At 43.1% G+C, this 23,595-nt stretch overlaps 1 protein-coding gene across 1 annotated transcript in view; it reads right to left on the reverse strand.

The window, feature by feature from the left end:
• OLFM4 (olfactomedin 4) overlaps window positions 1-23,595 on the reverse strand; it is a 65,282-nt gene that overhangs the window by 14,022 nt on the left and 27,665 nt on the right. Inside the window, exons 3-6 of the mRNA XM_064174466.1 lie at window positions 15,835-15,921; window positions 13,853-13,858; window positions 13,585-13,662; window positions 7,641-7,793 (exon numbers count right to left, since the gene is read on the reverse strand). Coding sequence (XP_064030536.1) covers window positions 7,641-7,793; window positions 13,585-13,662; window positions 13,853-13,858; window positions 15,835-15,921 — 324 coding nt within the window. The remainder of the gene's footprint in view (window positions 1-7,640; window positions 7,794-13,584; window positions 13,663-13,852; window positions 13,859-15,834; window positions 15,922-23,595) is intronic.

A 23,595-nucleotide genomic window follows, 5' to 3' on the forward strand; every position in this document is an offset into this window, starting at 1 on the left:
CAAATTCTCATTGCATTCATAAAAACTCTGACATTTAACCCTCATTTATAGTTAGCAGTTCCACAAAGTCCCCTCAGGAATGCCTGGGGATATCTGAACTCAGAATTTTACTCTCAGTCTTCCTTTTCTTTTAATTATTTGCCAATATTGTCTCTGTGAGCTAATTTTACCCTCAGTATGTCAATAACTTTACATTGGTGAAAATGTTATTAGGAAAGCTGCAGTGTATTGTCTCACAAAAGCAACCCAAGGAGGCTGAAAAATACAATAAAGGATTCCAAAGTTTTTTAGCTTCATGTTGTATTACTCTGAATCCAAATAGGATTTTACCCTGTGTATATTCAAGTTGCCTTACAAGTTGGCAGAGCTGGTTTGAGGTTTGTCTTTGGGCACGGAGGAAATGTTTAAACATAACCCTTGCTTAAATGAAAGTGTAAAATATATTGTAGGCTTTGGCAAAAGTCATTTACATGGCAGCCTTTTTTCAGCCTTTGACTCATTAAACAGGTGTCCAGATAAATATCTTTTCACAAAGGTTATCTGCTGAGGTAAAGGTCACAGCACAGCATTGTCATGCAGATTGTTGAGGGTATTATATGGATTTGGGCATTCCATGGAAAAATGTTAGTTCCCTGAAACTTAACACTTCAGGAAAGAGAGTCAATTTCTCTCCCATATGCTTCATAAAATTCTCATCTCTCTTCTCTTAAACAAATATACAGAAGGTAAGAAGTAGTAATAAATATGTTTAGTTATTTAACATAAATATATTTAGTTATTTAATCAATATATTTAGTTTATTGCACCAGTAGCTCCATATTTATCCTCTTAGATGTTATTTGCAGCTCAAGGGCCTCTGTCTACAGCACTATGACTTTAGCCTGGAGAAGACGAGGCTCAGGGGGGACCTTATTGCTGTCTACAACTACCTAAAGGGAGGTTGTAGCCAGGTGGGGGTTGGTCTCTTCTGCCAGGCAACCAGCAATAGAACAAGGGGACACAGTCTCAAGCTGTGCCAGGGAAATATAGGCTGGATGTTAGGAGGAAGTTCTTCACAGAGAGAGTGATTGGCATTGGAATGGGTTACCCAGGGAGGTGGTGGAGTCACCATCCCTGGAGGCGTTCAAGAAAAGCCTGGCTGAGGCACTTAGTGCCATGGTGTAGTTGACTGAATAGGGCTGGATGCTAGGTTGGACTGGATTATCTCGGAGGTCTCTTCCAACTTGGCTGATTCTATGATTTCTTCAACTGAAAGATTTTAACCCATATCCTCTCAACCATTCTTGTGTTATCTTAATGTGAAATGAAAGTCAGTATTTTCCCCCATTATCTCTGGAATGGCATCTAAAATCACAGAATGCCATGTTGGAAGGAAACCCCAAAGATCATCTGATCCAACCTTTCTAGATGGTAGTGCAGCTTAAATGAGATGGCTGTACACCTTCTCAAGCTGAGTCTTAAAATCAACCAGTGGAGGAGAATCCACTGTTTCTCTTGGGAGATTGTTCCAATGTCTAACTGTTCTTCTGACAAAAAAAATTCTTCTGGATTCCAATCAGAGTCTCCCCAGTGCCCCTTGTCTATTCCATGTGACTCCTTGTAAAAAGAGAGTCTTCATCCTCCTGGTAGCACGCTTTATGTACTGGTACATGGTAATAAGGGTTCCCCTAAGCCTTCTCTTCTCAAGACTGAACAAATGTAGTTCTGTCAGCCTATATGGCAAGTCATCCAGTCTTCTGATCATTCCCATGGCCCTTCTCTGGATACTTTCCAGGCTGTCCCATCAATTTGTACAGTGGGGACCGAAGCTGCATGCAGTATTCTAGGTATGGTCTGACAAGAACTGAGTAGAACAGAACAATGACTTCTTTATCTCTGCTGGCAATGTGCTGCTTGGTGCAACCCAGCATCTTGTCATGGTGTGAAGAATGTGGACCTTTGTTTTCTTGTTTTAGCTGTAGCCCCTGTGACAGAGACCTCAAAAACCACACTTATCAAATAACAGCTTTGACTTTTTACTCACTGCCTTCTACACCAAAGATTATGGGTGCCCATTGCATGAAAATTCATGAAGGGCAAAAAGGAGCTTTTAAGATCATAAGATATTGTGATGTAGCTTAAGAAGGAGAATCATAAGACACAAGGCCCTCTTTAATTTTCAATAGTGGCACAACTACACTATAAATCTGAAAGAACCCACTATCAAACCTCTGCATTCATATCCATAATATGCAGCACAACCAGGCTGCTCAATCTCACACATTTAAATGAGAGTTTGAAACAGATCTTCTGCTCTAAATGGGTGCAGTCAGATTTAGAGCTGCTCTGGCAAATTTCCATAAGCTGCAGCAGAAGCACCCTGACTTATAACACTGCATGTTCTAGACCTCCCAGGCCAAGACAGGGTAAGGGCAAGTTAAGGTATTTATGACAATGAAGAATCACAAAGACATCACATATGAAAATTTAGATCTAGTTCCATGAAACTGACAGGCAACAAAGACAGCTAGGATCCCATGTCCTAGCTGTCACCATCACCTGTTTGGGAAAGAGTAGGAAGACCTGGGCAATATTCTTGGAAAGGCCACTTTCGCTGGTCATCAAAGTCAGTATGGAATTGGAAGACAGCCTCACAAAAAGTCTTGTGGGAAAGGTCTTTAAAGGTCAATTCTTAAATTGTGTGTTTAGCATTTGCACAAAAGAAAAATACCTGCTCTCAGCCTGGGAAATGTAAAGCAAGCCCCTGTCTCTATAAAATTGCACTGCTGTGTGAAGCTGTGTGCATCATAGAGGTATTAAGAAATCTACCTAGGTATTAATAACCTTTCTTGCAGTACTACTAATACTAATATTAATACAAGGCAAACTAAATCTACAAGGTGCTTAAATAAACAGACTGCTGGAATTGGTGATGGTTACTCATTAGTGAGAAATCTGTGAATCTGGAGTTTTAGGGTCCCAAAGGCCTGGACAAAGTGCTGAGAGCTGGAACAAGGCAATACATAGTTATTTCAGCCCTGATTGAAGAGTGCTGCAGCACTCAGACCTGAAATTTCTCCTCTGATATCAGAGGGTTTCACTCAGTCAAGCATCTAGGTCATTTAAGGACATGTCGACACCATTCAGTGGAATATTGCTTAGAGGTATCCATATACACTGAGCCTGAACTACCCCAGCACTCTGCAGTGCTCTGCACAACCACACCAGCATTGCAATGAACTTAAGATAATAGCTCCCCTGGCAAATTATTGGACAAATGTAATTTTCTCAGCAGTGCTGCTCCAAGAGGGATGCACTGCTTTTGCAGACTAATCCAGCACATATGCCAAGCATTGCAATGTCCTGCATCTACATTTCCACCTCTTCAGATCTGGCTTAGAAATGCTGGTTGAAAAAGCAACACAATGTTGCTCTGTTGCTTGGCAGATAGATTTAAGCAGCTTGTAATCCCTGTTCTTCTACTGCATTTACTTGCTAGGGATTGGCTACTGTCTCCTGACAGGCTAGCACAGAAATTCTGTGCATATCCCACATTTAGGGATACCAACCAATAACTGGCATTGACTGTTGCCACATTTGTCACAAAAACCTAAGGCAGGGTACAATGAGTGCAGAGAGCCTGTATTAGCCCTTTCTAGGAGGAGAATGGAGCCATGTGAGGCATATATAGGAAAATATTTCCTCAGTTTTGCCACCTTTCCAGGCATTGTCACCCTTGTGGAATGAAAAGGGCAGGAAAAGTCTGCAATGCTCATTTCTTATGTCGTTTACCTGCAACTGGCATTTATCAAAGTAGGTTTTGCAGCATGCAAACAGACACTTCTCCAGCATGCATCTGGAAAATACAGAAGAGGGAACAAATGTGCAAGACAAAGAAAGCAAAGAAAAGCGAAGAGAAGCGAAGCAAAGGGAAGGGGAAAGGGAAAGGGAAAGGGAAAGGGAAAGGAGTAGTAGGACTGAGGGAAGGTACAAGAAAGAAGTGACAAAACCAGCAACTCTATAGTCACTGGGCCCAGGACACTGGCTTTGGGCAGGCCTGGCCTCTACAGATCTGAAAGGAGCAAGACTGGGAAGCAGTGTGGAAGCTGACACCAAGCAGAATTCCACTACAGGTTAATTACTTTGACAACAATTGTTCCTGGCAGAGAGCAGGCATGCTTTTTTATCTCCTGATTTTGTTATGTGAGGATCTTGTGGCAGTTGTGATCCAAGTTCTGAAAGGCAATTTCCTTGGGATCACAGGCTGACCCATCCCTGTTACAGAGGTGTCGTGTCCCCTTTTCCTATTGAGAGGAGCAGCCAATTCCCACTTTACCTTGAAAGGTTAATTTTCTTCTGTAATCATAATTATGCTGGCAAAGGTTGATGTGACAGAGGAAAAATTAGTCTGGTATTTTCAGCTTACAGTTTGTACTCATTTGGCACATGAGAGCATCTCTTTATCTGTGAGCTTCCTTGCCTGCTGATTCTATAAAAGGACCCCCTTGCTTTCTTGAATTAGCCTACAATCAGGCAAAAGGTTAACAATTCAATCAGGTTGTTTATCTGGAACTTCTAGCACATAGAAAGCATCCTTAAGAGGGTCCAATCCTGCAGCTCTTACCCAGGAAAATCTCCCACGAGTTTCAAATATGTTTTAGAAGGGACTACCACATAAAGATTCTCAGAGCCAAAAAAAGAAAGACTCAGTAGAAAATCCCAGCCCTGTGGTGAGGTTAGATTATGTTTGAGTGTGATTCCCTAGGAATTTGCTCAGGATCATTTCTAATAATGATCAATAATAAGAGCTTGGCTTTCTTCCATTTCATTATTTCCTTCTCTCTATGGGTATTATCATGACTAAAGTAATATATGGGATTGTATAAGAACTTCTTTCCAAAACTGGGAAGGTGGAATATTTTTAAGTGTGGAGACTTGTGCATCACAAAACCTCAGGTGATTTCAGATATCAGCAGGGCAATGGACTACAGCTTTCTTTCTAGAGAAAAGCAGTGAGATAACTGAGAAATCTTACACACAGGGTGACAGCAAAATACGGTCTGTTCATTCTCATTTCTGACCCAAAGTGTCTCTTTGCCTTTACCACACCAAATTATATGTCACACTTCATCTAACTAGATGCATTGTAACACTGTTTGGCTGATTGGTCTCGACAGCATGAACTTTAGTGAAGCCTGAGTTAGGTCAAGAATTTTCCCTATCTGCTGTGAGAACTGAAAGGCAAGGTTAGTGTCTATGCTGCACTACACTGCTGGCCACCTATGGATGACAACGCAAGGGACACCACTTGATACAACCTGTCAACCTAGACATTGAAGTCCACCATGGGGATTCAGCTTGACCTGAGTTTAGAGGTAAGTTTCAGTTGCAAATCTGGACATGTAATCTTAGATCTCTAGAGTAACCTGTGTCTATATGAATAAGCTGTCTGAATTCAGTGGAGATCTGAGGTTGTCCACATAGCGAGATCAAGCAGCACTTGAGATGCTCTGCAGATCTGCATGGAACTAGCAGGTAATTCATGTATCCTAAAGCAAACACGAACCCTTCTAAGGAAAGGACTGGCAAAAGACTGGTTATACCAAGCCAAGTGACTGGGAAAGGTGGCACATGAACCCTTCTAAGGGAAGTGCTGGTAAAAGACTGGTTACACCAAGCCAAGTGACTGGGAAAGGTGGCACATGAACCCTTCTAAGGAAAGGACTGGTAAAAGACTGATTACACCAGGCCAAGTGACTGGGAAAGGTGGCACATGAACCCTTCTAAGGAATGTGCTGGTAAAAGACTGATTACACCAAGCCAAGTGACTGGGAAAGGTGGCACATGAACCCTTCTTAGGAAAGTGCTGGTAAAAGACTGATTACACCAAGCCAAGTGACTGGGAAAGGTGGCACACAAACACCTTGAAGAATCATGCCAGCTTTCTTGCTGGGAATCACACTCCTGATTTTGTCTCAGTGCAATTAGCTTAAAATGCTGGCACTGACCACAGCAGGAACAGTGTGAGAACCTGAAAACCTCAGTGTTTTTTCATAGATCATTAACTCTGAGCTACACTTCCGTGCTGTACAGAATCAGCTAACTCCTGTGCTTGGAGGCAGTGGGACTTATGTCAACTTGCCCTTCACATCCCTGCTGGCAGCTGAAGGTGTTACCTTGATAGCTCTAGTTCTTTAAAAACAAATAATTTGAACTGAAAGATCTTACCATAGGATCCTTCGAGTGTTGTTGTGTTTTTCATGCACAACTTCTTATCTGTTCTTGATTATACCAGAGGAGGGTTATGAATATTTATGGTTAGAATTTATAATTTAATGCTGTGCCTTTTCTGCTGATTAATTCAAGGACACTTCATGTCTTAAGATGCTTGGTTCCTGAAGAAAACATTTTCTGCTGGACACCTAATCTGAAGCCTGAATATTTATCCACTATCCAAAGTCAAATACAGATTAGTGTCTTCACAGGAAGCTTCACTCAGTGCAGCATGTGCAGATTTGCCCAATTTCCTGCAAATATGGATCTGAATTCATACAACAAGCAGCCAAAGAGTAGAAGGTATGTTTGTCTTCAACAGCAATGCATAATTCAACAGTCTTACTGCCACAGCTTCAGATGTTGACAAGAAAGATATTTGATTGTTTTTAATCTGGGAGAGCAGAAGAAGCGAAGGTGCAAATATTCACCTACTTCTTCACTCTGGACTCTGGTGACCTTTCTCCTCTTTCCTTTCATTTCCCTTTTACAATCTTGTGCTAGTTTGAGCCTAGCTAGAATGTTTTGGTGAGAAGAATTAGATTACAGGCTGGGAAAAGGAAACAATGGTGATGTCTACTTCACCCATAGGCTTGCTGAGATTCATAAGAACAAGAACACAAACATAGACAACAGAGTCACTCTCGATCTCTCTCTGGCCTTTGGGCTGAACTTCTCTCTCTAACCTAATCTGCTGTCTGTGTGACTAATCCATCTGCTTCCTAACCCCCCTGGCAGTACTCCAAGCTACCTTGAGCGTAAGGCAAAGTCTTGGGTAAGGTAGAGGGGTGGGAGGAAGGTGGAAGGGTGGTTGAGAGTTCCTCCTGGGGCCTCAGGTTTCTGGGAGGGCTGTTGTGTTTCTGTATTACTTTTTAACTTGTATATTTCTGGATACACTGTAAATATCTGCTTGTATATTGTGCTAAGCTGTAAATATAAAACTTCATTCAATTTCCAGAGTGGCTGAGTCTAGTCTGGGTGATTTTCCAAAGTGTGGGGGCGTGGGGAAAACCCAAACCATCACAAATCTGGCTGGCTTGATACAAATAATAACACATGAAAGAGCAGGAGGCTTGGCTTACCACAGCTCCACGTAGCATTCACAAACCAATAGATCTGAGCCAAAAGAGGGAAAACATAACCATTCTTCAAAAAAATACCATGTGCCTCCAGCTGCAAAGGCCTAGAAAAGAGACCTAAGGGTATTCAAATGTATGACATACTACAATGTTCAAGATTTGAGGTGTAACCACCCTTCTGCTTGTTCTTACAGAGCCTTCTTTCTCCGCTTCTTGAAAGACATGACAGAAAAGTGCTAGCTGGTGTCCTCCTTCACAGGCAACTTATTTTCAGCAGAGATTTGTATTTATGAGAAAAGAACAGCTTACTTGAGAAAGCTCTAGCTGGAATTTCTCCGAGAGTGTTGAGGCTATAATTTCCAATTGCTCAACCTTCTGCACTGGAAAGGTGGTATCCGGCAAGTACACAGAGCACTGACAAGTTCCCTTGTCATCCACAGAGCCAGGGATGCTGGTAAAGAGCTGCAATAACAAAACAGGAAGGAAGAAAGTGTTAATGCACTGCTCTTGAATCAGTAGCTAATGTCTGTCAGTAATATGAGCTGTGATAATCGTCAATTCCAACAACTTCGTTACTGAGCATTTTTCTTCCAAGGGCCTCAAAATATCTAGCAATTATTATCACAGTATCACAGTATCACCAAGGTTGGAAGAGACCTCACAGATCATCAAGTCCAACCCTTGACCACAGAGCTCAAGGCTAGACCATGGCACCAAGTGCCACGTCCAATCCTGCCTTGAACAGCTCCAGGGACGGTGACTCCTCCACCTCCCCGGGCAGCCCATTCCAGTGTCCAATGACTTATTTTGTGATTCAGCCTTACATACCCTCTTGAAAATAGTTAAATATTGCTGTAAAGATTTTACCATTGGCAAAACAGAGGCACACAGCAATCCTTAATTTCCAGGTCTCGTGGACAATGTTCCTAAGGTACTTCAATACCAATTCCAGCAGATAGAAAAGTACACAAGAGCAGGAAAATAATAAATTAGTAACCTATGTTCTTATAGTTACTATTCTGTTAATCAGAATTGATTAGCTTGGCTACTCAGTTTCATCCACAGAAGTGAAAGAACCAAAACAGAACAAGTAACAAAGGGAAGTTTTGAAAAGCAAAATACTTCACTTGAAATTTTTCAGCCAGCTCTGGCAAACAGGCATATACAGTGAATGATGTACCACTGAAAGGTGATTAATTGAAAATGCAGACTCAGCCTAAGGTAGAGATATTTATTTTGCTACCAAATACTGCACATAACACCCACACCTCCCAGCCTGCCCATCCACATTTGTGGATGGATTGCAAAGCTACTGCCTGTGCCACTGGCATGAATCGTCTTGTCCTGGTCATCTGCATGCTCAAAGCATCACCACTGGAGCAATGGATATGGTGGATGGAAAGGTCAGGGCTAGTAATTCATGGTCTTGCCATAATTTACAGCCAAAGCACATCATTTCCTATAAACACCAGGCTGAATACTGAGTGTGTTTGGAGCAGTTCTTTTTTGTTTGTACACAAAATGTTTCCTGGTTCATAAACCTATCACGAATTTATTAATAAAGATATTTGATGTTACTTTAAAATATTCTGGCACACACTTCAGTGCAGCAGAATGTTTTAAAGCCACAGACTCGCTCTTCAAATCCATTTCTTTCTATAATCTCTCCTCTTGCCTTGCAGAAATCCCAGTGTTATTCATGCATTTTTCTCTTTCTCTCTCCCTCTTAAAAAATAAACAGGCAAATAACAAAACTATCTGCTGAAAGTTGACATTTCAGCACTTCCTCCCTTGGTTTTTCACAGTGATTTCAACTAACTTCCTCACTGCCAAACCAGACCAGAACATGAACTGATGGCCAGCAGCAAAACTGTCTTTATCTGTGAGCTCAAGAAGAGAACAGCAGCAAGTAGGAATGATCCCAGTTCACACTTCTGGCATCCACTTTACTGCAGCCATATAAAACAGCATGCATCTCATTTTGAAAGAAAGCATGAAAAGATGTTTTATCTGTGTTATTCAAGCACCACGGGTCTTAAAACTTCACTCATAGACTGCTGAAGACATTTTACATGAAAGAAAGCAGAAAAGCATCTCACAGAATTCCAGAATGTCCAAGCACATAAATCCCATTCTCTGCCAGACAGGTTACCAAAGCACTTCTGAAAATCCCTCTGAGACATACTGGAAAGTACTTAGAATCATAGAATCAACCCGGTTGGAACAGACCTCCAAGATCATCCAGTCACAGAATAGAATCATAGAATCAACCAGGTTAGAAGAGACCTCCAAGATCATCCAGTCACAGAATAGAATCATAGAATCAACCAGGTTGGAAGAGACCTCCAAGATCAGCCAGTCCAACCTAGCACCCAGCCCTATCCAGTCAACTAGACCATGGCACTAAGTGCCTCATCCAGGCTTTTCTTGAACACCTCCTGGGACGGTGACTCCACTTCTAAGTTTCAAACAGGCTCAGGAAGACCTTAATGTTCTCTACTACTATCTGAAAAGAGGCTGTAGCAAGGTGGGTGTTGATGTCTACTTCCAAAATAAGAAGTGATAGGAGAGGGGACACCCTCAAGTTAGGCCAGGGGATGTTTAGGTTGAAAATTTTCTTCACCAAAAGGATTTTCAAGCACTGGAACAGGTTGGCCAGGAAAGTGGTTAAGTCAACATCCCTGGAGGTACTTAAAAGTTGTGTGGATGTTGTGCTTAGAGACATAGCTTAGTGGTGGACTTGGCAGTGCTAGGTTATTGGTTGAAGATCTTAAAAGTCTTTTCCAACCTAAACAATTCTATGATTTCTTTGTTTGGTTTTATTCTATATGGCTACCAGTACCAAAATCACTATGACAAATGGGTTCTTAAGTCACTTAGATGTTTTTGCTGCAAGTGTGTATGCTTGGGGTGGCAAGAACAAAGCAAATAGATGGGAAGAAACAGAAGAAGAAACAAATGTAGCTCAGTGAGTACAGAGGACCTCCCATGAGACTGTTGTGCACTGACACGCAGCACGTGTGGAAGGTGCTGTATTACACAGTATCACAGTACCATCAAGGTTGGAAGAGACCTCACAGATCATCAAGTCCAACTCTCTACCACAGAGCTCAAGGCTAAACCATGTATTCTACCCCTCCTGGTTATAATACAACTATAACATCTACAGAGAGACAATACAATGCACAGTATAGCACAGTGTGTACAATATATGTCTATGTTTCTCTATGTAGTGTGAGCTATACATTTGTAGTGGTTTAAGGCTTATTGGAACGTTCTAGTAAGAGAAATTGGTACTTTCCTGACAGTTCAGTGCAGAATCTAACTAAACTACATCATTGGTTGTAAAAGAATAATAATGATAAAGTCTATATCATTCATTGGTTTGCTAAGTGCTATAAAAAGCCAATGTAGAAACAATTTTCCTGGCTCTTGAGTACTGGATCTCTTTGCTCTACTCTAATCCCTTCCACTAACATTGACTGACCAGATAACAGGTGAGCTTTGCTGGTTGTTTTCTATCTGGGGTGAGAGATTGGTCCCTTCTGGGCTGTCTTTGTCTAGGGGGGGAAGATTGGATTTCTGTATTATTCATAAATTGCAAATAAGTGTGAACACATGTAAACATATTTTGTATTTATGCTTGTAAAGTCTGCTTTGCTGTAAAATAAAGCTGTATATTCTAAGTTGTTTGAGCTGCTCTGGCAAATTTTAATTGCTGAGGGGGAAGTTCCCAACCCACCACAACATTGTACACTCTGCTGTGACTGGATGACCTTGGAGGTCTCTTCCAACCTGGCTGATTCTATCATTCTATGATTCTATGTGCTAAACTACTCATTCAGAAGTGTATTCAGATGACCACTCAAGAAAACTCCAACTTGTCCATTTAAACTCCCATGAAAACCCATCACTATGTATGGAATATCTGTGTTAGGAGGAAGCTTTGAGCTGAAAGCAGAGCTTCACTGCACTAAGTGCAGCTTATAGCTAAGCAAGGGGACAGTTTCCCCAGAGGAGCAAAGAGCCTGGGCAGACAGGACTGCTTCCATTCTTCCAGTGTGTCCAGTTCTGGGCCCCTCAATTCAAGAGAAATTTTGAGGTGCTGGAACGTGCCAGAGAAGGGCAACAAGGGTGGTGAAAGGCCTGGAACACAAAGCCTATGAGGAGAGGCTGAGGGAGCTGGGGGTGTTTAGCCTAGAGAAGAGGAGACTCAGGAGTGACCTCATTGCTGTCTACAACTACCTGAAGGGACACTGTAGCCAGGTGGGGAGTGGCCTCTTCTCCCAGGCAACCAGCAACAGAACAAGGGGACACAGTCTCAAGATGTGCTGGGGGAAGTCTAGGCTGGATGTTAGGAGGAAGTTGTTGGCAGAGAGAGTGATTGGCATTGGAATGGGCTGCCCAGGGAGGTGGTGGAGTCACCATCCCTGGAGGTGTTGAAGAAAAGACTGGATGAGGCACTTAGTGACATGGTCTAGTTGACTGGATAGGGCTGTTAGGTTGGAGTGGATGATCTTGGAGGTCTCTTCCAACCTGGTTGATTCTATGATTCTATGTTGACAAGACCAAGAAGCATTGTTTAGTCAAAAGCCCTTGGGTCAATAAGTGATTTGATCAAAATACAATACCACTATAACCATATAACAGACAACCACATAAGAAAAATGACTTACCTCATCCTGCAGAAAAATGCACAAGATAGGCTGTTATTGTTGATGGAGTTCTATGTTTTTTGGTTAAGTTTAATAATTTACACTGAATGCTTAAAAGAGAGCAAAGTGTCCTAGCCTACAGCAAGGACTTGACAGTAACATTTTACTCTGCAAAATTAATCTGTTACATATGCATATTTAAGCTATGACAAATGTTCCTTTTCCACATCCCTTCAGTTTAAGAAATGGAGTAGGAGCTGGCAGATCCTTGAGTTTTTTTTGAAAATCTGGAAATTTATTCAGCTGCCTACATGTGGACTTAAGGTTGTGTCCTCAAAAATGTATAGCCATTTCCATGCTTTATTTCCAGCTACACTATAGCTCAGTGGCATTCATAGCTTTGAATTAGCTACTCACTCATCCTAACAGAAAGAATGGGATCCACAGAAACCACACAGTGGGGACAGAGGCCACGGCAGGGACAGAGGCCACTTCAGCTGGACTGGATGATCTTCGAGGTCTCTTCCAACCTGGTTGATTCTATGATTCTATGAAAGACATTTGAGTCCTGCTGCTGAGAGTCAAAGTCATGACTCTAACTTGCTAAACTCTCTATTGGAGCCAAACACTCAATTCTTATTCAGAAGAGGTCCTTCCACACAACCCAGGTACCATGCTGGGCTAGCCTGGAGCCACACCTTGAGTACTGTGTCCAGTTCTGGGCCACTCTATTCAAGAGAGATGATGAGGTGCTGAAAAGTGTCCAGAGAAGGGTGATGAAGCTGGCGAAGGGCCTGGAACACAAACCCTATGAGGAGAGGCTGAGGGAGCTGGGGTTGTTTAGCCTGGAGAAGAGGCTCAGGGCAGACCTCATTCCTGTCTACAACTACCTGAAGGGAGGTTGGTCTCTTCTCCCAGGCAACCAGCAAAAGAGAAGGGGACACAGTCTCAAGCTGTGCCAGGGGAAGTCTAGGCTGGATATCAGGAGGAAGTTGTTGGCAGAGAGTGATTGGCATTGAAATGGGCTGCCCAGGGAGGTGGTGGAGTCACTGTCTCTGGAGGTGCTCAAGAACAGCCTGGCTGAGGCACTTAGTGCCATGGTCTATTTAACTGGATAGGCCTGGGTGCTAGGTTGGACTGGCTGATCTTGGAGGTCTCTTCCAACCTGGTTGATTCTATGATTCTATGAAGACCTGCTATCAAGTTGTTTATCACCTCCAACTTGATCACAGAATCAGAGTGGTAGTGGTTGGAAGTAACTTCTGGAAATAATCCAGTTGTAAACCCTGCTGCTGAAGCAGGTTCACATAGAACAGGTTGCACAGGATAATGTCCAGGCATGTTTTGATTATCTCTAGAGAAGATCTGGAGCTGTACTTTGGACAAACTGATCTTTATAGTAGGTTACAAGACCATTCAGAGAAGGTGTTTCCCATTAAACCTGCTTCAAAGCACACGTTTTAAGCAGTCACTGACACAGGGAAAGAAACAAACCCCTGAAACCTGCAGACCATGGACCTGAAGACAGAGAAATCGTATTCAAGCAAATAGCTTAATAAAATTTTCTGGACTTTATTGAAGAACAGTAAAGGTTATACCTTAGGGGTGGTATGCAAGTCGACAGTCGTCTTGCCAGGCTGAGTCAGATACTGAAGCGTTGTGTTGAGACGAAGGGTCTAAAAGGCAAAGGGAAGTCTTTCTCAGTATGAATTCCTGCAGATTCCCTACCAAGTGGCCCCCAGCCTGCACCTCCAAAGCACTTTAATGGCTATGGGAGCCATCCCCAGCAACTCTATAATGAGGCCTTTCTGATCTGCTGCTGAGGTGGCTAACACTTCCTCAGGCACAGTGTCACTTCACAGACACTTTTTCCTTGAGGAAAGGCTGAGTGAGCAGTGCAAGGCCAGGGATGTTCAGCCTGCCTGGGAGGTGTGAGCTGGGGCTCTGACAGGCAGCCCTGGCAGATCGCATGGCACTCGAAAAGGACAGTAATGTACCCCCGTGCCCTCAGTCTGGATACTGCTGTCCTCCCAGCAGGGATGTCCACTCTTCATCTCCCAGCTCATGCTCCAGCCTTTCAGCAAAGGACTCGCTGTCCCTTTCACAAGTTGTCAGGCTGTGAAGTGTGACGGCCGGGGCATGTGTCCCGCTCTGCTGCTAGCGCCACGGAGAGGGCAGCACTCCAGTGGGAGCGAAGGGAGGGAGGGCACCACACTGCCAAGGATGCAGCCAGTTGCACCTTGGGAGTCTTTTATGAGGTAAGACTATATGCATCCCCTTTAACGTTCATCTCTGGCTGGTGCCTGCCTTCCTGCCACAGCAAGGACAAGGGGTGTCACCCTGGTGCTTACTGTGTCCCTAAGCGTCTCCCACCTGCTGTGATGCAGCACACTGTCGCTTGTAGCGTGGGCTCGACAGAACATGTGGCAAACTGGCAAGCGGGGAACTGCAGGAAGGCACCCTCCTTGTCAAATGGTGTGCCAGATGGAGCACCAAACGGGCCTTCCCCACAACAGGACACTCACCCCTGGGCCTTTCTGCAGATCTAAATCACAACCTGAGCCCCACTCCTGGGACAGGGAATGGTGGGGAAAATCCAAATGGCTGGCAAAAGGCAGGTCTGTTAAAGGGCACTGCATAAACAAGTGGGGTTTTTTTGTGATAAGTTTGTCAGGTAAACCCACTTGAACAGGCATTTGTGTGCTCAGGATTGCACTGAGCAAGCATGTGGCAACGAGCAGCACTGAGCAGTGGCAGGAGAGCATCACAAATGGTGTCAATTACACAAAGTGGAGACCAGCTTACTTGAAGCTAAGCAGGCAGAGGAGAAATGCCTCCCTTACTAAGTTTTCTACACCCTGCTTATTGACCCATATTTATACCTCCAACTTAACTTTTGCAAATTCTTCTTCCTTGAGTAGATAAAATCACCTTCCCAGGAGATGCTGACTTTACTGCCTGCACCTACAGTGCTCCCAAACTTCCAAAAATTTGACTAGGGGCACAGAGGTTTGTTTGGTTTCTTTTCTGTTTGGCAACTGAACCAACCAAATCAGGAAGAGTCACTGGGAGCCAAAACGCGGGATTTTTTTTTTCCCAAATCCTAACTGAAAAATATCAAAAGGCACTGATTTTGCATGTAAATAACAACAACAACAAAATAGCTTCATGATACTTGAACATAGTTTTACCTTATTTTTGTTAGTTTAAAAAAAACCCAAAAGTACAAAACCAACTCAAATCTTTCACTGATGTTGTTTTGATGTTTTAAATTTTTCCAAAGTTCTCTCTTCTCCTTTCCTCCCTGTACTCTTTTATTGCTTTTGTTTTGGTTGGGTTTGTTTGATGGGTTTTTTTTAAATTGATGGCTTTGATTTTAATTTCCCTCTTTAATCAACCAGCTACAATGGGAAGCATCCCACTAAAACCACCCAGTACAGCTTTCATGTACCTGTCCACAGAGCATGACAGCAGTCCTGCTCCCCCCACCTCCCAACTCCTTCCACATCAAAGATGTGGATCCTTTCCTGTTATAACCCCTTGCTGATTAATTAGAAGCTACACAGAGCATTTAATATCCACTCACATCCTCACTGGGAGTTGCACTCATCTAACCAAAGGCAGAATTTGACTCTGATTTTAAACCTGTGCCTCACTTTTACATTTATCACCCGGTCCCTATACATTAGCTGGGGAGAGGATGGAGGAATAATTTAAACTTTCTCCATGCAAAGATCTCAACATTCTCCTAATAATTTTCCAGTAACCTTAAAAGAATTTTTGGCAATATAAATTTTATGAGAAGACAGGAAGGCATCAAAGTTCAGGTTGTGAGACCCCCATCTTACCGCTTCGGTTGTCGTTGTTCCAGCCAGAGCAATCATGCTTTGCATGAGGAACAGCACAACCACCTGCATGTGCTTCATCTTCTCAGCCTGCAGATGTGACAGCAAAGGGACAAAGGAGGTCTTTTATAGTAGAGCCTGGGGATTTCCCCAACCAAACCTTAAGGAAATTGCATGATATTCTTTAAAGGTTTTTGGATGAGTGATGTCACGACTTCATATAATAATAGGTGACAAATTACTAACGGACAAAGAACATACAAATCTCCCAACAGGAAAGCTTTCTCATAGAGTGCAGTATCTAATCTTAATCTTGGTTATGCAGAACATCAGATGTGTATTTGGTAGGACAGGCAGGTAGAAGGAATCTATAAGAATTTTTGTGGTTGGGCCACAGTAAAAGGAAATGTCTAAGTTATGCAGACAATACAGGTCTTACTGGTATATATTACTTCTTATAGGTACAGAGAAAAGCAGGTTAGCTCAGGCTGCTCACACAGCAGAAACATCCTTTTTTTTCCCAAAGGCCAGCAGACATTTGAAAATAAGTAAGTTCCATAGGAGTTTACAGCTTTTCAATGCCCTCAGTTCTCATTTAGCACAGGTAGGACACAGACTGTCTTCTCCTGTTTCAGACCCAAACGGTTATGTCTTGTACATGAGAAAAGCAGAAGGCATCAAAGCTCAGGTTATGAGATCCCCCCATGATACCAGTTCTGTTGCTGTCATTGTTCCAGTCAGAGCAATCATGATTTCCATGAGAAGCAGCACAGCCACCTGTGTGTGCTTCATCTTGTACACTGTGTACCCATAAATGATTACTGTACATTAACACTGTGTACCCTTCAGTGCTTACTTTCTTGCTCTTCTCATGGAGCTGCATGCCACTTAACCCAAGTGATTCACTGCCCTGTCCTTAAAGCACTGATCCAGAGAGATAAAAATAGGCCACAGGCAATGCGTAGTGTGGCCCCCACAGTCTGTAGCTGTACCACACTACCATGACAGCTGCCTGCATCCAGCCCACCATGGGAACTCCCCGTTTCCAACAAGCTACCAGTTTGGTGGAGTCAGTTGCAAGCCTCCACCTGCTGCAAGAGAATTAAAATTTCTCTCCAGAGCTCTGTGGGTCACTGGGATAATGAGCTTGGTGTTTAGGAGGAAGCTTCCAGTCAGGACTAAGAGGATGGTCATGCCTGCTCACTTGCAAAAGATGTTAAGAAGTCCCTAGACCAAAACATATCATCTCTTGTCAGAATTGATGTGCCTGTATCATCAGTGCAGTATTTGCCCTTTTCTTCTTCATTTCATCAGACTTAGTTCATTTGCTGGGTCAGCAACAAATGCTACAGCTGTGCCTAAGTGGAGAAAGTGGTCTGGAAACTCTTATTCCCTTCCAGTGTCAGAGAACAGAAGATCAGGAGCAGTGCTACTTCTGAGCAGCAATATTTCTTCATATGAAACCTGTCTCCTGGGTGAGAAACTCAGAAGGCTTTCCACAGCAAAATCAGCTCCAGGTGGGAAATGGGAAAGCTAAGGTTTAGGGCAGATTCATGCTATAAAACTCTTTAGAGCAGTCAGGTCCGTTGAGCTTACATGTTTTTACCAGAGCCTCACGTAAGCATATGCATCCTGACAGATTTACGAGGCTGGTAGCAGCATCTTTTTTTTTTAGTGAGGAGTACTTCATTTTGTAAGGAACAGATATAATATTTTTTTGCAGAAACACTTCTACACAGCAAAAGCTGCACCTCACTGGAGGAGTTCATGGCTAGTATCTGAATGTAAGATAGGCAAAACCTGAAAGGCACGTGATAATGTCTAAGCAAAAAGAACCTGAGCTGTAGTTATAGAGCAAGAAAATGAATCTAGGCTTCTTCCTTCCAGGTTAGAATCATAGAATCAACCAGGTTGGAAGAGACCTCTAAGATCATCCAGTCCAACCTAGCACCCAGCCCTAGCCACTCAACTAGACCATGGCACTAAGTGCCTCAGCCAGGCTGTTCTTGAACACCTCCAGGGACGGTGACTACACCACCTCCCTGGGCAGCCCATTCCAATGGCAAATCACTCTCTCTGGCAAGAATTTCCTCCTAACATCTGCTTTACTGGGGTAAATCACAATATTTTCAAGGCAATGGAATGACTGAAGATGTAATTACAAGGGTCTGTAAGGGTAAAATGCCTGAGCTCCAGTCCAAAAACAGCAGACTGGCTCACCTCAGAGCAGCTATAAGCTGCGAACTATCCTCTGGATGATAACAACTCTTTGGCCACTTTGTGCAGAGTTTAGGTGCAAACCAGTACACTGCAGACAACTGGTAAACCAGTTTATTCTCAGGTTACAATGTGGTGGTATTGCATAATAATCACCTCCTTCCCAGTCTCTTCTTTTGGAGTGAACCAAATGAACTCTATACAAAACTGAAGTCACAGAAACATACAGCTCCCAAAAGGTGGCAGAGATGAGGGTTTGTTCCTTATCAACCCTAACCAGCCCTCCAACAATATTCTACCAGGTCTCCTACTAATGAATTCCTGCCATAAGCCTTCCTAGCACATCACTGGTTATAAAAAAAACAATCTGGTGGGCTGCAACCCATGCCTCAGGTTATTTCTTATACTCCAAATATATACATATATATATATATGAAAAAAGCTACCACAGAAAAGCAATGATCACACCTGAGTCAAAGGGCCCAGAAGAGAATCATAGAATCAAGCAGGTTGGAAGAGACCTCCAAGATCATCCAGTCCAACCTAGCACCCAGCCCTAGCCACTCAACTAGACCATGGCACTAAGTGCCTCATCCAGGCTTTTCTTCAACACCTCCAGGGACGGTGACTCCACCACCTCCCTGGGCAGCCCAGGGAGAGCCCCTAAAGGACAAGGGTTCCACTGTGTGGGATACAAGGGGAACCACTAGGATGCTGTAAAGAAATCAGTTCTGAGCAGGGTGCAAACAGCCCACTTTCCTGTGGACCAAGCATCACTCTCAAGGAGTTGACACATTTAACAGGATAGATGTAGCCTCAAGGGAAAGTCTAACACAGAGTAATAGGGAAATCAACCTGACAGTGACAATACATCCATATGTATGCAGATCCCAGATCAGCAGCTTGCTCCATGTCTCATTCATGCAGCAACACCCTGGCAGACTGCAAGCTGCCAAAAGGCAGCTGGCTATGGCACATACGAGCCCACTGGCCTTGCTAGGGCACCTGGAGTCCTGCCAGCTACAGAGAGGGCAACCTTGCAGCACATCTGCCACACTTGCAGGTTCCAGTAGACAACAGGCAAGTGCAGCTTTGTAGAGTCAGCATAGGCAGCCTAAGAGTTTGGATTGTGGATCTCTCTTCAGGAGAAAAACCTGTTTTCTGAGGATAACAGTGAGTCTCTGTTCCTTCCAGTAGTTCATCACCACAAAGCACACAAAGAGCAATAGTTTCTCACTAGCTTTTCTTTTATGCTTAAAAGCCAGTTCAGCAATAGGAAGCAAATATTAGCTAAGTAATGACAGTTAATTGGTTGCTTTGGCAATTTCTCTTGTATTTCTGTTTGCACATGGCCTCACAGAGGTAATAGGGAGCTACATTTTTGTTCATACTCCAAGTACAATTATTACTAAATCTAAATATCTCCTTTGGATCTGTGCAGCACCCTTCACCTGAAAAATAAGCCAGATTCGTTGTTTGCATTCTAAATCAGAGAAACTTGACTTACATGTCATATAGGAATTTATTTAGGAATTTCCCAAGACAGCAATATGCAAGGATTTTATCTTTGCAGAGCTGCACCCACCAGTACTTCCTTGTGCAACAGACCTAGTGGGTAATCCAGGGCAAAGTCCCTGGAGCACAGAACTTCTCTTTGATTTCCATGTGAGTTATACATTAAAATGCCTTCACAAAAGAAAACCCTTTGCATCTCAGTGGCCTGTTCAGCAGAGCCTTCCTCAAATGCAGCCTAAAACTGTACACTTTACAGCAGAGATCATTGTGACTATTATTGGACAAAGATAGGTGGTTCATCTGCAAGATGCTGGCTCAGTTCAAAGATGATGTTTGGTGCTATGAACACAACCCTCTGTATCTGTTTCTTGTCTACATTTGGAAAACATAGTGTTTCCCTGCCTCAGAGCTATGTTCTGAGATTAGATGCATGACAAGAATAAAAGGCACTTAACTATGACAAGCAGAGAGACCACACTAAATAGGAAAAAATAAGGGCAAAAGAAAGGATATAACCTGGTTTATCTTAGTAGGCCAATGACAGGATGAAGAACTGAATGTAGGTTATATGTCTTGGTCCTACCTATCAAATTATCACCAACTAATATATTTATTCTAACTGAGGTGCTGGAACAGGTCCAGAGAAGGGCAACAAAGCTGGTGAAGGGCCTGGAACACAAAACCTATGAGGAGAGGCTGAGGGAGCTGGGGGTGTTTAGCCTGGAGAAGAGGAGGCTCAGGGGTGATCTCATTGCTGTCTACAACTACCCGAAGGGAGGTTGTAGCCTGGTGGGGGGTGGCCTCTTCTCCCAGGCAACCAGCAACAGAACAAGGGGACACAGTCTCAAGGTGTGCCAGGGGAGGTCTAGGTTGGATGTTAGGAGGAGGTTCTTCACAGAGAGAGTGATTGGCATTGGAATGGGCTGCCCAGGGAGTTGGTGGAGTCACCATCCCTGGAGGTGTTCAAGCAAAGCCTGTCTGAGGCACTTAGTGCCATGGTCTGGTTGAGTGGCTAGGGCTGGATGCTAGGTTGGACTGGACGATCTTGGAGGTCTCTTCCAACCTGCTTGATTCTATGATTCATGATTTTCCTATGATTCAAATTCTCTCTGAGTCTTCTTAAAACAAAACCAAACAACCCCCCCCCAAAAAAAAAAAACAGGAAAGGAAAGAAAAAAAGAAAGAGGTTTGAAAAGGCCTGTAATATTTAATTGTGCTAACTTGACAGAACAGTTCAGACAGAAAGTACTGCACTGCAAGTTACATTTTGCAAGTCTAATGTAAAAGCGTTTCTACTCCTCGCCTGCAGACGCGATAAGACCGCGAGCCTCACAGAATCAGCATTCTAGTGCATGTCGCCCAGTCCCCACTATACTGTGGATTTAGCAAAGCTTGCCTAAAGCTTGTTAAATCCTCCCCCCCTCTCCCACCAAACTATGTATTTCTGAAGTAAAGCCAAAAAAAAAAAAAATAGATGGAGAAAATACGTATTCAAATTCATCCTTTGATAGAAGAACATAAGATAATATTCCTTTTTATTTTCCCAAAGGTGGATGCAAAATGTTTTGAGTTTGGGTTTGTTTTTTTTTTTTCTGAAGATAACCAGTCTAGGTTTCTTTGGCTATAGGATGATTCTGTAGTGAAATTGTGGTGGGGCATATTTCTGTGCTAAGAAGCTGAGTGACATAATGAAATCCTGCTATTTCACAACATCACTGTCCAGTATAGGTCTGTTCTACTCTGCTAATCTCTTTCCAAATTACTTGCACTTTTTCCCCCTCCAAGTGATTCAGATTCTTACCCAATATATTTGGTGCCATCTATCACAAAGCCTATCTTTGTGGAAGACATTATGCAAATACTTTAATTTAATCCTCTTATCAGTAGAATGTCAGGTTAGTGTCTTTAAAAAACATCCCTCTGAGCCATGTCCAAATGAAGAAAGCATATGAGAAATATTAACACCTAGCTTTAAAAATAATATTAGTAAGGGTGAGCCTCTGTTTTCTGAGACTGTAGGAAAGGGGCATCTTCCTGTAGCAGCAGGAGGAGAAGTTGAGTATTACTTGCAGAGAAGGCAAAACTTCCTTTACACCTTCAGAAACACCACTGACACAAACAGCTGATTGAGCTGCCAAACCTGAAATTATATATCTATATATATGTGTGTGTGTGTGTGTGTGTAATGTCAAAAAAGAAAGACTTTCACTAACAAAGTGTGATGATTTGGGTGTTCCCCCCCACACTTTAGAAATCACCCAGAGTAGACTCAGCCAGCTCTGGAAATATGTATGAAGCTTATATTTACAGCTAGCACAATATACAAGCAGATATTTACAGTCTATACAGTTATAGACAGAAATAGACAAGGGAAAAGGTAATACAGAAACACAACAGCCCTCCCAGAAACCTGAGTCCCCAGGAGGGGCTCTCAACTGCCCCTTCACCTTCCCCCTACCCCTCTCAACCTTACCCCAGTCCCAAGGAAGAATGGAGGTTTGGCCAGGGGTGTTAGGAAGGAAAGTGGATTAGTCAGAGAAGCTAGAGAGAGATACAGCTCAGCCAGTTCCCCAGCAGAAGTGGTTATCTATGTTTTTATTTCTTGTTCTTATACATCTCAGCAAGCCTATGAGGGAAGTAGACATCACCACTGTTTTCCTTTCACAGCCTGTAATCACAGTATCACACAGTATCACAGTATCACCAAGGTTGGAAGAGACCTCACAGATCATCAAGTCCAACCCTTTACCACAGAGCTCAAGGCCAGACCATGGCACCAAGTGCCACATCCAACCTTGCCTTGAACTGCCCCAGGGACGGCGACTCCACCACCTCCCCGGGCAGCCCATTCCAGTGTCCAATGACTCTCTCAGTGAAGAACTTTCTCCTCACCTCCAGCCTAAATTTCCTCTGGCGCAGCCTGAGGCTGTGTCCTCTCGTTAGTTCTAGTTGTTCTCACCAAAATATTCTAGCTAGCTTCAAACCAGCACAATAAGATGTAAGAGGAAAGAGACAGTAGGTGAGGCACAAGCGAGATAGAAGGATGAGAAATGATTTGCCGCAGATTGGGTGGCTTGGCAGAAGAGCTTGTTATCCTGAAGCAAAGCAACCTAGAGACTCCTGGATAAATGTGGTGTGTCTAGCCATAATCTGCCTGTGAATTCAAAGACCAAAGAAATCAAAGAAGTATAGTCCTGGTCCACAAGAAGGGGAAGGCAACAGCCAGAAGGGAGAGAACACAAATGAAAATTGGCACATTTCATTAGAGAACATCAAAATGCATGAAAAGCAAAATCTAGAAGTGTAGCTGTGTGTATCTGATCTAGCTGGGAATTACCTTGCTTATTGCAATGGTCTTGGACATGATGACCTTTAAAGGTCTCTTCTAACCTAGAGCATTCTATGATTCAATGGTATGGTTCTATATATGAAACAGTATCAAAACACGCTAGGGTGGTGAGTAAGAATGGGAGTCCATTGAAGGACACTTAAGGAAAAGCAAAAACTACTTCATTAAAGAAAGAATTACAAAAATCAGAGAGTAAGGTACATTCATACAGCATGGCAAAAAAAAAGACAGCAGAAAACATTTGGGAGAAGGAAGGTCAGAGGACCTTCCAGTCAGGCTGGAATTATGACAGATTTGCATGGATAGGTACCCACTATGAAGACAGGAGGAACATGCATGCAAATGCTTTTAAAGAAGAAAGAACAATTGCTCAACGATAACCTGCAACAATGACAAGGTAGGGGGCATGTTATTGCTGACAACAGCTAACTGCTCCTTTAAAAGAGATCTCAGAAACAGAACCAGTAGGACATTGAAAGAAATAACTTACTTTGGTATTATGTTGCAGAAAAAATTGGTTTTCAAAAGTAAAAGCTGACACCAACTTAACAAGGGTTGTCTTCTCACCTGAACAGTTGTTTGTCTGGTACTTGGTATACTGCAGTTGAAATTCAGTCTTGCGTTTAGTTCCTGGTCCTACCCCTAGAAGTGCATCCAATAATGAGGATGCCTTCTGCTTCCCA

The sequence above is a fragment of the Pogoniulus pusillus genome, chromosome 3 (assembly GCF_015220805.1).
Source record: "Pogoniulus pusillus isolate bPogPus1 chromosome 3, bPogPus1.pri, whole genome shotgun sequence".
In the NCBI taxonomy this organism is placed as follows: Eukaryota; Metazoa; Chordata; class Aves; order Piciformes; family Lybiidae; genus Pogoniulus; species Pogoniulus pusillus.